Raw genomic sequence first — 12910 nt, forward strand, 5'->3', positions numbered from 1 at the left:
CAGCAGGAAGCTGGTTACTTTCACACAATATAGTATGGGGCAGTTGCCTGTAAGAACAAAGAGGCTCTCTGCACACTGAAATGAAATAATCTCTAAGGTATATTGTTTATGAAAGAGCAGGGTATCATTTATGGTTGGCTAATCTTTGACAAAGGAGCCAGGAAGATACAAAGGAGAAAGGCAAGTCTCTTCGATAAATGGTGTTGAGAAAACTGGACAGCCACATGCAAAAGAATGAAAGAAACCATTATCTTGTACCATACACAAAAATTAACTCAAAATGGACTCCTGCACTACCAAGTGGATGTAACAGGGAAAGGTCCCTGATCACCAGCTGGCCTTGAACCTGAGGGAGTCCAGGGCAGGGGGCAGTTGTGTTCATGTTGCAGGAGGACATGCCCTCAGGTTATTTACCCCAGGCTGTGTTGGCCTCAGGGATTGAAAAATTTAGAAAATGGTGTTGAGAAATCTGGGGCAGTCCCAGGGAGGGAAGAGGCCACGGGGAGTGGAGGGCTGGGCTTAGAGGGAGGAGGAGGATAAAAGGAGGCTTCCAGAGATCTCTGCTCACTCCTCCCCGTGCTCTCCCTCAGTCCCTCTGTCCCTCTGTCCCTCCACCGACCCTGCACCATGGGGCCTGCCTCAGGTCCCAGCCTGCTGCTGCTTCTGCTGAGCAGCGTCTCCCTGGCCCAAGGGGATCCCTTGTAAGTAGTCACGACCCCACCCCACATAAGGCTGCTGCTGAGGTGGGAGTGGGCATGTGTGGGGACAGGTGGCTTTAGAATTCAGGGTGCATTTGGGTGTCTGTGGATGCAGGGATGAGGGGTTGGGATGTTTATAAATTCAGGCTGCCTGTGAGGTTGAGTATTTATGGGTTGGGTGTGTGTGGAATTCAGGTGTTGTGGGATGGGGGGGTCAGATGTTTATAGAACTGGGTGTCTGTAGGTTTAGAGTGCGTGGGGTATGCAGTGATTCTGTGTATGGGGTGATGTGGAGTCTCGGAGGTCTGGATGTCACAGGATTTGGGATTTATGAGTTTCAGTGTTTGTTGTTTAGAGACCTGGTGTTTGGGTCTATGTCGGCTGGCGTGGGTGTATTTGGTTGTATTTATAGGCTTGGCCTGCTAGAGGCTTAGATTTAGAGAGTTCGAGGGTTTGGGGTTTAGAGGTTTGGTGCATAAGGGTTTGGGTATGTATAGTTTGGGATATCTGAGGGTTGGGTGTTTAAAGATTTAGGGGTTAGCACTTGAGGAACGTGGGCTTAGGCGATTGTGGGTTTAGAAGTCTAGAGGCTTGGGGGAGTTGCCGCTTCTGGCTTTGAGGTTCAGGAGTTGATGGGATCCACATCCCCTGGCTGTCCCGGGGTCATTGGATCCAGTCCAGGACCAGGGGCTGGGGCAGAGCCCTGGGGACAGCGCTGACCCCGGTGAGCTGGAATGTCAGCTCCCTGGGATGACAGCTCCACCCCCACGCCCACCTCCGGCAGCTTCACCATGATCACCCCCAACATCCTGCGGCTGGAGAATGAGGAGACGGTGGTGCTGGAGGCCCACGGAGCTGGAGGGGACGTTCCTGTCACGGTCACCATCCACGACTTCCCGGCCAAGAAGCAAGTGCTGTCCAGTGAGAAGACGGTGCTGACCAAGGCTGCGGGCCACCTGGGAACAGTCACTGTCAAGGTGGGATCACACTGAAGCCTGACCCTACTGACGCCCCTCCCATCTCTGAGTCCTCCCCCTCTGAGCCGCAACCCTCTCTGAGCCCCACCTCATTTGAGCCCCGCCCCCCTCTGAGCCCCGCCCCTTTCTGGGCCCGGCCCTTTGCTGAGTCCCCTCCCCTTGAGAGTTCCTCCTCTCCCTGAGTCCCTCCCCTCTGAGCCCCGCCTCTTCCTGAGCTCCTCCCCCTCTGAGCTCCGCCCCCTCTGAGCTCCGCCCTCTCTATCCACATCCCCCTCTGAGCCCCGCCCCTTTCTGGGCCTGGCCCTTTGCTAAGTCCCCTCCCCTTGAGAGTTCCTCCTCTCACTGAGTCCCTCCCCTCTGAGCCCCGCCTCTTCCTGAGCTCCTCCCCCTCTGAGCTCCGCCCCCTCTGAGCTCCGCCCTCTCTATCCACATCCATCTCTGAGCCCCGCCCCTTTTTGCCCCTCTCATCCCTGAGTCTCCTCCCCCTCTTAGCCCCTCCCCTCTCTGAATCTGCTTTTGTCTCTGAGCCCCTCCCTTCTGTGTGACCCTCCCCTCTGAGTGCTACCCTTTCTGAGGCCCTCCCCTCTCTGAGTCGCCTTGCCCCTCAGAGCTCCTGATCTCTCTGAGTCCTCCCCCTGCTGAGACATTCCCTTCTGAGCCCCATCCCTCTCTTAGTCCCATCCATCCTAGCCCCACTCCCTCTGAGCCCCTCCTTTCTCTGAACTCCACCCCTCTCTGAGCCCTGCCCATTTCTGAGCCCCTCCTCTCTGAGCCACGCCCCCTTTGGCCCCTCCCACCCCTGAGTCTCCTCCCCATCTGATCCCCGCCCCTTTCTGAGTCCCTCCCCTCTCTGAATCTCCTTCCGTTTCTGAGCCCCTATCCTCTTAGCCCTCTCTTTCTTCAGAGCCCTTCCCATCTCTAAGTCTCTCCTCTGAGCCTCAGGCCTTCTGAGCCCGTCATCTCCAAGCCACCTTCCCCTTCTGAACCTTCCTCCTCTGAGACTCCTGTCTGGTTCCCCCTTCCCATCGCCCTCTGATCTGTACCCCGTCTCCCGGTACCCCTCCACACCCCAAACCTGGGCAAACCAGGAGTGCCTGCAGGCCCTGTTGTGAGGAGGGGCAGGTGTGGACTCAGCCCAAGGCCTAGAGGCTGGACCCAGGGCAAGGGGCCCTGGAGCAGACCCCTAAGCATGCCCCGGTCCGTGCCTAGATCCCGGCCAGCAAGGAGTTGAGATCAGCGAGGGGGCAGAGTTTTGTGACTGTTCAGGCGAACTTCGGCGGCACCTCAGTGGAGAAGGTGGTGCTGGTCGGTGTTCAGAGCGGGTACCTCTTCATCCAGACGGACAAGACCATCTACACCCCGGGCTCCACGGGTGAGGGGCTGGACGGTGTCTGGAGAGGGTGGGGCAGGGGGGTGGGGAGGGGCAGGCCTCACCCATCTCTCCCCTTCTCTCTTGCCTCCTCCCAGTCCTCTATCGGGTCTTCACCCTCGACAGCAGGCTGCTGCCCGTGGGCCGAACCGTTATCGTCAGCATTGAGGTACCAACCAGCCAGGGCCCCAGACACACCCAGGGCAGAGATGCGGGAGAGACAAGACGTAGGGACAGAGAAAGAGACCCCGGGAAAGGCATAGCGGCAGAGACCCAAAGGCAAAGAAATACATAGAGGCAGAGAGAGAGAGAGGCCCGGAGATGGGGCAGGGACCCGGGGCAGGGACCCGGGGCAGGGATCTGGGATGGGGAACGATGTCCCCGCCCGATTCTGGCACAAGAGAAACCCCTGGTCGCTGTGTGACTCTGAACAGGTCACTTCACCCCCCTGAGCTGCAGTTTCCTCATCTGAAGATTGGAATAATGGCAAATAATAATAATTCTATGTAGTCTATTCTGCCTACTGCAGCCAAAGTCAGGTCCCTCCCTTCTCTGTCCCAGCCCTCCATGCTCCCACCTCCCTCGGATAAAAGCTCAAGTCCTCCCTGGGGCCCACAAGGCCCTGCACGACCTGCCCCCTGTCCCTTCCCTGCCCTCCCCTCCTCCCTCTCTCCCCTTCGCTCACTCTGCTCCAGCCACTTGGGCCTCCTTGCTGATCTTCCAAGACGCCAAGCAGGATCCTACCCCAGGGTCTTTGTGCGGGCTGTTTCCTCTGCCCAGAAAACCCTCTTCTTCCAAATATCCACACAGCTTGCCCCCTCACATCCTTCAAGTTGAGGCCTCGCTGAACACCTTGTAAAATTGTAAACCCTCTCCCCAACACACACACACACACACACACACACACACACACACACACACTCCTCTCTCCTCCCTTTCTGCCCTCTCCTTCTGGCATCCTGTAAATTGGATTTATTCATTTCTTAATCCCCCCCTCCCCCAACTGCCATTGAACCTAAGTTCCATTTTATCTGTTTGTTCAGGGCCTTATCTCTTGAACCCCGCACAGAGCTTGGCGTATAGTAAGGCTTAGTAAGAACTTACTGGAAGAAGGGAGGGAGAGAGGAAGGGAAGGAGGGAGAGAGATGTCCTCCTCATAGATCTTCATTTGTACTTATTGAAATCATGCAAAGGTAACGGGGACCAGGTTCTGACGGCCATGAGCTGGCTTTTGATATTGGTGGGATCTCTGGGGAACAGAGAACACAGACCCCCTCTAAAGGCACAGATCCGCCCAGCTTCAATCAGATGTCACCTTGTGCCATCAGGAACTCATTATCCACAGTTACACCAATTTCCTAGAGAATCCAGAAAACCAGACTTTTACGTGGTGTCTCCTGATGTTTCACCATTGACAAGGAAATAATATATCTTAGGTCAAACCATGCAAAATTGCCATTCTTATGGGTCAAAAAGCCAAATGTAGGCAATTATGTGTGGCTCAGCATGCATCGAAGGCTTAGCCCGGGGTCTAGCACGAAAGTAGATAATAAATGCTAGTTACTACCAGTATTCAGAGACACACTGGTCATGATGAGCTTATATTAACTATGTCCCAAGTCAGTGAGGTAGGGGCTATATTTATCTTTTTGTTACATTGAGCACAGAGAGGTTAAGTAACTTGCCCCAGATCACACAGCTTGTAAGTGGCACAGTGGGATTTGAACCCAGGCTTCCTGACTCAGGTCCATATTTTTAACCAATGACCCTGTAGATAGGAGACAGGGAGAGTGTCCAGACACAGAAAGGGAGAGGAGAGCCAAAGGGATAAGGATGTGAAGAGCCACATCCCTCCCTGTCTTGCCACAGACACCCGATGGCGTTATCATCAAGCGAGACTCCCTGTCTTCTCACAACCAGTTTGGCATCTTGCCCTTGTCTTGGAACATCCCGGAGCTGGTCAAGTATGTCTGGCCCTCCAGGAGGGGGTTTGGGGCTCCCCTATCCCAGGAGAAGGAGTGGGGGGCTGCCAGGCCTGGCTAGATCACTCACCTGCCTTCCCCACAGCATGGGGCAGTGGAAGATACAAGTCCACTATGAAGATTCACCACAGCAGGTCTTCTCCTCTGAGTTTGAGGTGAAGGAATATGGTAAGAGGAGGAGGGAGCCAGGGTGGGGGGCCCCGTAATGCTGGGCCCAGTGCCAGCCCCCTGCCAACACTGTCTGTACCCCCAGTGCTTCCCAGTTTTGAGGTCCAAGTGGAGCCTACAGAGAAATTCTACTACATTGATGATCCAAAGGGCCTGGAGGTCATCATCACGGCCAGGTGAGGGGCTAAGGGTGAGGCCACGTGAGAGGCCTGGTGAGGGGACAGGTGAGAACCAGGTGAGGGGACAGGTGAGGACCAGGTGAGGAACCAGGTGAGGGCCAAGCGAGGGCCAGGTGAAGGGCTAGGGGTGGGGCCATGTGAGAGGTCTGGTGAGGGGAGAGGTGAGAACCAGGTGAGGGGCTGGGTGAGGACCAGGTGAGGAGCCAGATGAGGACCAGGGGAGGAGCCATGTGAGGGCCAGGTGGGGGCCAGGTGAGAGACCAAGTGAGGGACCAAGCGAGGGCCAGGTGAGGACCAGGTGAGAGCCAGGTAAGGGGACTGGTGAGGGCCTGGTGAGAGCCAGGTAAGGGGACTGGTGAGGGCCTGGTGAGGGACAGGTGAAGGGCTGGGTGAGGGCCAGATGAGGGGCCAGGTGAGGGTGAGGTGAGTGGTGGGGGCTCTGGGTCATTGGAAGTTTGGGGGGACACTCAACTTTTCAGAAGGGGAGAATCTGAGGCTCTCCTCACCTTGCAGGTTCTTGTACGGGAAGAATGTGGATGGAACAGCCTTCGTCATCTTTGGGGTCCAGGATGGTGACCAGAGGATTTCACTGGCCCACTCTCTCAGCCGTGTTTTGGTATGTGACAGAGGCCCCCTCTGAGTTTCCTCCACTCTGAACCTCCCCCCCACTCTCTCTGAGTCCCCTCCCCATCTGAGCCTGCCTCCTCTCTGAGCCCTCATTTCCTCCCCCAGATTGAGGACGGCACTGGGGAGGCCACGCTGAGCCGACAGGTCCTGCTGGATGGGGTGCAGCCCTCACGACCAGATGCCCTGGTGGGGAAGTCGTTGTATGTGTCCGTGACCGTCCTCCTGCACTCAGGTGAGGCTTGGTCTGAGGGTGGAGGTCCAGTACCACCATGTGATCCAGTCTGAGAGGGGAGGCCCACCTGAGGGGGAGGCCCAGTCTGAGAGAGGAGGCCCAGAGCATGGAGGCCCAGTCTGAAGGGAAAGCCCAGCATGAAAGTGGAATCCATTCTGAGCGGGGAGGTCTACTCTGAGGAAGGAGGCCTGGTATGAGGGTGGGATCCAGTCTAACAAAGGAGACCCAGTCTGAGGGTAGAGGCCCGGTCTGAGGGAGGAGGCCCAGAATGAAAGTGTGATCTTCATCTGAGGTGCAAGACACAGTCTGAGGGGAGACGCACAGAAGGAAAGTGGGGTCCAATCCAACAGGGGAGTCCCAGTCTAAGGGGGAGACATAGTCTGATGAGGGAGGCCCAATATGAAGGTAGGATCCAATCTGAGAGGGGAGGCCTGGTCCTGAGGAATGGCCAGGAGCCCACCCTCATGGTCGGCACCCTCAGGCAGCGATATGGTGGAGGCGGAGCGCAGCGGGATCCCCATCGTGACCTCCCCCTACCAGATCCACTTCACCAAGACGCCCAAGTTCTTCAAACCAGCCATGCCCTTTGACCTCATGGTGAGACTCAGGATGAGACTGCACCCCTACCCTGCTCCTGAACATTGACCACACCTCTGGGTTCGCCTGAACCCCTCCACCTGCCCCGGCACCTACAGGTGTTTGTGACAAATCCCGACGGCTCTCCGGCCCGTCGCATCCCCGTGGCGACCCAGGGCAACAATGTGCAGTCCTTAACCCAGGACGATGGCGTGGCCAAGCTGAGCATCAACACACCCGACAGCCGGCAGCCCCTGAGCATCACTGTGAGTCTGCGCCAGCCTCAGGACCCCACAGCAGGGAGATGGGGCCTCTGTTTGTACAGCAGGGTCCTGACATACAAAGGGATCCTGCCATGTGCATAGTGGGGTCCTTTCATTTGCATGATGGGGTCTTGCCATTCACACAGAGGTATTCATTTGCATAGAGGGCTTCGTGTCTGCACAGTGGGGTCCCGCCATCTGCCTAGACATCTTATAAGGACCCTTGTGATTACATTCAACCCACCTGGATAATGCAAAATAATCTACCCATGTCCAGATCCTTAATCCTGTCTGCAAAGTCCCTCTTGCTACGATAGGTACCATATTCCCAGGTCCCAGGGATTAGGACGTGGACATCTTTGGGGGACCCGCATGCATCCCTCTTTCCCTGCCCAGGTAAAAACAAGGAAGGAGGGTATCCCGGAGGCACGACAGGCCACCAAGACCATGCAGGCCTACCCCTACAACACCCTGGGCAACTCCAACAACTATCTGCATCTCTCTGTGCCCCGTGCGGAGCTCAAACCCGGGGAGACTCTCAACGTCAACTTCCATCTGCGAACAGACGCCGGCAAGGAGGGCGAGATCGGCTACTACACCTACCTGGTCTGTGGCTGCCCAGACTCCCCAGCACCCCTTCCTTGCTTCTCTGGCACCCTCAGGAGCACTCCCCCATCCCGGATCCCATCACCCTCCCTCCCATCTTCCTGATCCTTATGCCAACCTGTCCCCGCAGATCATGAACAAGGGGAAGTTGCTGAAAGTGGGGCGCCAGGAGCGAGAGCGTGGCCAGGCCCTGGTGGTACTGCCCCTGACCATCACTACAGACTTCATTCCTTCCTTCCGCGTGGTGGCTTACTACACGCTCATCAACAGCAAAGGCCAGAGGGAGGTGGTGGCCGATTCCGTGTGGGTAGACGTCAAGGACTCGTGTGTGGGCACGGTGAGCCTCCAGCATCTCTCTCTTTGTCGGTCTTAGGACTCTCCGCCTGGCCGTCCTTTCTCTGTCTTGTGCCTCCCGTTCTGCCTCTCTCTACAGATTTCTGAATCCACTTCTCCCCACTGTTGGCACAGTTTCTGCCTCTCCCTTCTCCTTTTCCATCTTGTTCTTTCTTCCTTCTCTGTTTCAGTCTCAGTATCTCTCCTGCTCCTAGTTTTGTCTCTTTCCTTGACGTTCTGCCTGATGCTGGTTCAGCGCATCTCCCTTCTTCTTTCTCTGTCTCCACCTTTCTGTCCTTCCAGACCAGCCCAGACCTCCTCTGTCCTCGGCTGACCGAGACGGGGGCCTTGCAGGGTTGACTTTGCTCTCCTGCACCTCCAACCTGCCCACAGCTGGTGGTGAAAGGCGGCGGCAAGGAGGAGAAGCAGCATCTGCCTGGACAACAGATGACCCTCAAGATAGAGGGTGACCGGGGGGCCCGAGTGGGGCTGGTGGCCGTGGACAAGGGCGTGTTTGTGCTGAATAAGAAGAACAAGTTGACGCAGAGGAAGGTACATGCCCGGGTTGCTGAGCAGAGCAGTGAACGATGGTGGAGGCAAAGAGATGGCTTTAGGTTGAGGTGGGAATGGCGCTGGGGAGGGCAGATGAAGTGGGGTTAGCTGGATGCTGAAAGACACGATGGGAGTGGACATGGACCTAAGGATGGCTTGACGGTCAGGGTGAAGATGGGAATGTGATGGTCAAGGGTCCAGGTTGGGGATGGTCATGAGAATGGACACGGCTCTAAGAGTCCAACAGCAGTGTAGTCTGGAATCATCCACTGTGGACAGCCTGGGGACTGGGATGAGGAGGGAGGTGGGTTGGATGGACATGTTCACGAGTTGGCAGAGGCCCTGTGGCCTGGCCTCACCCTCCTCCTGATCCCCTCCCCACCCCGCAGATTTGGGATGCAGTGGAGAAGGCAGACATCGGCTGCACGCCGGGCAGTGGGAGGGACTATGCTGGTGTTTTCATGGATGCAGGGCTGGCCCTCAAGACCAACAAAGACCTGCAGACCGCCCAGAGGTCAGGTGAGGGTGCAACCAGCGCTGGTCCTGGGACGGGCAGCACCACCACCTCCCAGATGCTGAGAACAGGTGGGGCTAGGGCTCTGGGCTCATGGGTCCCAGGTTCATGTCCTGCCTCCACCACCATCTAGCAAATCACTTCTCACTGAGATGGAGCCAGTTTCTCCATCTGTCAAATGGGAGCAATAGGACCCCTACCTCACGGCTACTGTGAGGAGTAAACCAAGGATGCCCAGTAGGTGCTTAATCCATCTTGTTCCTGGTCCACCTGCCCCTCAGATCCTGAGTGCCCAAAACCAGCCACCCGGCGACGCCGCTCCGTGCAGCTCATGGAGAAGAGGATGGACAAAGGTGGGAGCCCTCTGCTGGCCTTGCCCACCTCCCCCAACCCTGGACCTTGCCTATTTGGCATCCCAACTAAAGAGGGAGGCGGGGAGGGCCGGGCCCTGGGGAAGTCCTCCCCGGGTCTGTCCTGAGTTCCTCCTGCCTTGTGACGTGGGTCTGTGCACCCACAGCGGGCCAGTACAAGCAGAAGGAGCTGCGCAAATGCTGCGAGGACGGCATGCGGGATAACCCCATGGGGTTCCCGTGCGAGCGCAGGGCCCAGTACATCTTCAATGACCAGGCGTGCGTGAAAGCCTTCCTGGACTGCTGCACCCACATCACCCAGCTGCGGCTCCAGCACAGCCGGGACAGCACTCTGGACCTGGCCAGGAGTGAGTGACAGGGGCCTGGGGAGGAGGCCCTGTCTGAGGGAGGAGGATGTACAGTCTGAAGGAGGAAGAGGTCCCTGTCTGAGAAGGGAGGAGGTACAGTGAGGGGGGAGGAGGCCCTGTCTGAGGGAGGATGAGGTCCCTATCTGAGGGAGGAACAGGTCCTGTCTGAGAGAGGAGGAGGTCCCTGTCTGAGGGAGAAGGAAATGCAGTGAGGGAGAATGAGGTACAGTCTGAATGGGGAGGAGGTCCCTGACTGAGCAGGGCGGGGGCCATGTCTGAGGGAGGAGGAGGCCTTGTCTGATGGGGGAGGAGGAGATTCCTGTCTGAGGGGAGAGAACGTCCAGTCTGAGGAGGGGAGGAGGTCCCTATCCGAGGAGGCAGTAGGTCCTGCCTGAGCAAGGGGGAGATACAGTCTGAAAGGGGATGAGTTACTGTCTGAGGGGTGAGGACATCCCATCTGAGGGGGAAGGAGGCTCTGTCTGAGAGAGGAGGAGGCCGTCTGAGGGAAGTGGAGGACCTTTCTGAAGGGAGAGGAGGCCCTGTCTGAGGGAGGAGAAGGCCCTGTCTGAGGGAAGTGGAGGACCTCTCTGAGGGGAGAAGAGGCCCTGTCTGAGGGAGGAGAAGGCCCTGTCTGAGGGAAGTGGAGGACCTCTCTGAGGGGAGAAGAGGCCCTGTCTGAGGGAGGAGAAGGCCCTGTCTGAGGGGAGGAAGTCCCTGTCTGAGGGAGGAGGAGGCCCTGTCTGAGGGAGGAGGAGGCCCTGTCTGAGGGGAGGAGGCCCTGTCTGAGGGGGAATGAGGCCCTGTCTGAGTGGGGAGAAGGTCCAGTCTGAAGGGAGAGGAGTTCCCTGTCTGAGGGGGGAGGAGGGTCTTGTCTGATGAGGGGGAGGGGTCCAGTCTGAGGGGAAAAGAAGTACAGTGAAGGAGGAGGAGGTAAAGTCTGAATGGCAAGGAGGCCCATGTCTGAGAGGGGGAGAGATCCGTGTCTGACTGAGGAGGAGGGTCTTGTCTGAGGCCGGACCAGGCCCTCCCTGTCTGAGGGAGAAAGAGGTCCAGTCTGAGTGGATAAGAGGTCCCTGTCTGGTGGGGGAAGAGACCACTGTCTGAGGGGTGAGAAGATCCCTCTCTGTTGGGGGAGGAGGTTGATTCGTTGCCACCATCAAATCCTCAGACCCCATTCAAGTTTCACCAGTTTTTTTTTTTTTTTTTTGGTTTGGACCTTTATAGGAAAAGTGTCCACTCCAGAATCCCAGGTTGCATTTACTGTCGGGGTATCTTTAGTCTCTTTGGATCTGTCGAATCCCTAGCAGTTCTTCTGTCTTTCTGTGACTTTCATGTTCTTGATGTATGTTAAGTACACAGGCCAGATAGTTTGGGATCTTCCCACAATTTGGGCCTGTCTTATGTTTCTTCACGATCACATTCAGGTTTTGCGTTTTTGGCAAGACTGTCACAGAAGAGGTATTATGTCCTTCTCGGTGCATAATATATGACATTGAGGCACATGACACCAAATTGTCCCATTATTGCTGATATAAACCTGGATCACTTGATTAAGGCACTGTCTGCTGGGTTTCTCCATTGTAAAGTTCCTCTTTATTCCTTTATAATTTTTGTTTGTTTTGTTTTGTTTTTTGCTGAGGAAGATTCACCCTGAGCTAATATCTGTGCCAATCTTCCTCTATTTTGTATGTGGGTCACCGCCACAGCATGGCTGCTGACGAGTGGTGTAGGTCTGCACCCAGGAACCGCCCGGGCCGCCGAAGCAGAGCATGCCAAACTTAACCACTAGGCCACGGGGCCAGCCCACCTTTATAGTTATTTTTTTAAATTTCTTTTAACTACCAGATCATGGCAAAATTTAAGCCAAAAGATATTTTCCCAAAAATCAATTTTTGCTTAGCGTCTAAGACTGCAGATAGGGACTCCTTATATGGTAATGTATGATTTTTGTGCACATCTCTATCTCTTTTTTGGCTTAGAAATAAGCAGCCACCTCTCAAAGGCAGCCATTGCCAAAGTGGATAGATATTTCTAAATTCTTTTAGCTAAAAAGCGAGCACGACTTCCACCTCCCCCCGCCAAGAAAAGATGCAAAGATTCCGACACACATGAGCTAAGGACTCTACCTTCAATCTCTTTGCAAATTATACTAACCTAGTCATGCTGCTTTCCACTACAGGGGCCCAAAGACTTTTTTTCGCAAAGAAAGGGCCAGTGGGAAAGGGAGACAAAACCTCTGATCTACTGGAATATGGTTTATAGGCACATGGGTGCTTCTTTTCCAGCACTGTGCGATTTCTTTAGCCAGTTGGGAGTGACAGAGGATTGCTTAGATGTTAGTACTCCAAAGGCACTTTAATAGATTATTCCAGAGTATGGGTAGATTTAAGCATCTGTGGAATCCCACCTACTTTGTTGTTAGGGAGACCTAGAGCCAAATTAAAATCTGTCCATCATGTTTTGAGGAAAGCTCATCCCGGGTTGAACTCTATACCAGCCCAACTTTGTTTACTGGCCAATGGTATCAAGCTGGCTTTTAAAGGCCATCACCTCCTCAACGGTCTCCATCAAATCTGGGGACTCTCTCAGTTGCTTTCATGATCGACATGACCGTCAGACACAGCTGGCACGGTGTCTGGGGGCTGTGATGCTTTCATGGGCCCACGCAAGTGCTTTCATTCCTTTGAAAATGAGAGGGAGAGGCCAGCCCAGTGGCTTAGTAGTTAAGGTCGCGTGCTCCTCTTTAGCGGCCCGGGGTTCACAGGTTCGGATCCCGGGTGTTAACCTATGCACCGCTTATCAAGCCACACTGTGGCAGCGTTCCACATATAAAGTAGAGGAAGATGGGCACAGATGTTAGCCCAGGGCCAATCTTCCTCAGCAAAAAGAAGAGAATTGGCAACAGATGTTAGCTCAGGGTTAATCTCCCTCACAAAAAAAAGAAAGAAAATGATGGGGAAAAATGAAAATAACCTAGCCTGGATTATTTTCACCTTTATACCAACATACTTGTAAAACGTGATTTTTTTACTGTTTTTTTTATGGAGGAAGGAGCCCCCAAAAGCAAACGTGCCTGGGCCCCCCAAAAGTCATCAGGCGGCCATGGGTGTGCTTCG

At 55.3% G+C, this 12910-nt stretch overlaps 1 protein-coding gene across 1 annotated transcript in view; it reads left to right on the forward strand.

Moving 5' to 3' along the window:
* Positions 1-580: 580 nt before the first annotated feature.
* LOC101395200 (complement C3-like) overlaps positions 581-12910 on the forward strand; it is a 46099-nt gene continuing 33769 nt past the window's right edge. The window contains exons 1-17 of the mRNA XM_087425628.1: positions 581-701; positions 1483-1675; positions 2885-3047; positions 3143-3213; positions 4914-5008; positions 5112-5194; positions 5280-5370; positions 5887-5989; positions 6106-6232; positions 6714-6829; positions 6928-7074; positions 7468-7677; positions 7808-8014; positions 8404-8562; positions 8952-9081; positions 9358-9429; positions 9594-9794. Coding sequence (XP_087281754.1) covers positions 628-701; positions 1483-1675; positions 2885-3047; positions 3143-3213; positions 4914-5008; positions 5112-5194; positions 5280-5370; positions 5887-5989; positions 6106-6232; positions 6714-6829; positions 6928-7074; positions 7468-7677; positions 7808-8014; positions 8404-8562; positions 8952-9081; positions 9358-9429; positions 9594-9794 — 2242 coding nt within the window. The 5' untranslated portion in view covers positions 581-627. The remainder of the gene's footprint in view (positions 702-1482; positions 1676-2884; positions 3048-3142; positions 3214-4913; positions 5009-5111; positions 5195-5279; positions 5371-5886; positions 5990-6105; positions 6233-6713; positions 6830-6927; positions 7075-7467; positions 7678-7807; positions 8015-8403; positions 8563-8951; positions 9082-9357; positions 9430-9593; positions 9795-12910) is intronic.

The sequence above is a fragment of the Ceratotherium simum genome, chromosome 39 (assembly GCF_057802395.1).
Source record: "Ceratotherium simum simum isolate JZ-2026a chromosome 39, ASM5780239v1, whole genome shotgun sequence".
NCBI lineage: Eukaryota > Metazoa > Chordata > Mammalia > Perissodactyla > Rhinocerotidae > Ceratotherium > Ceratotherium simum.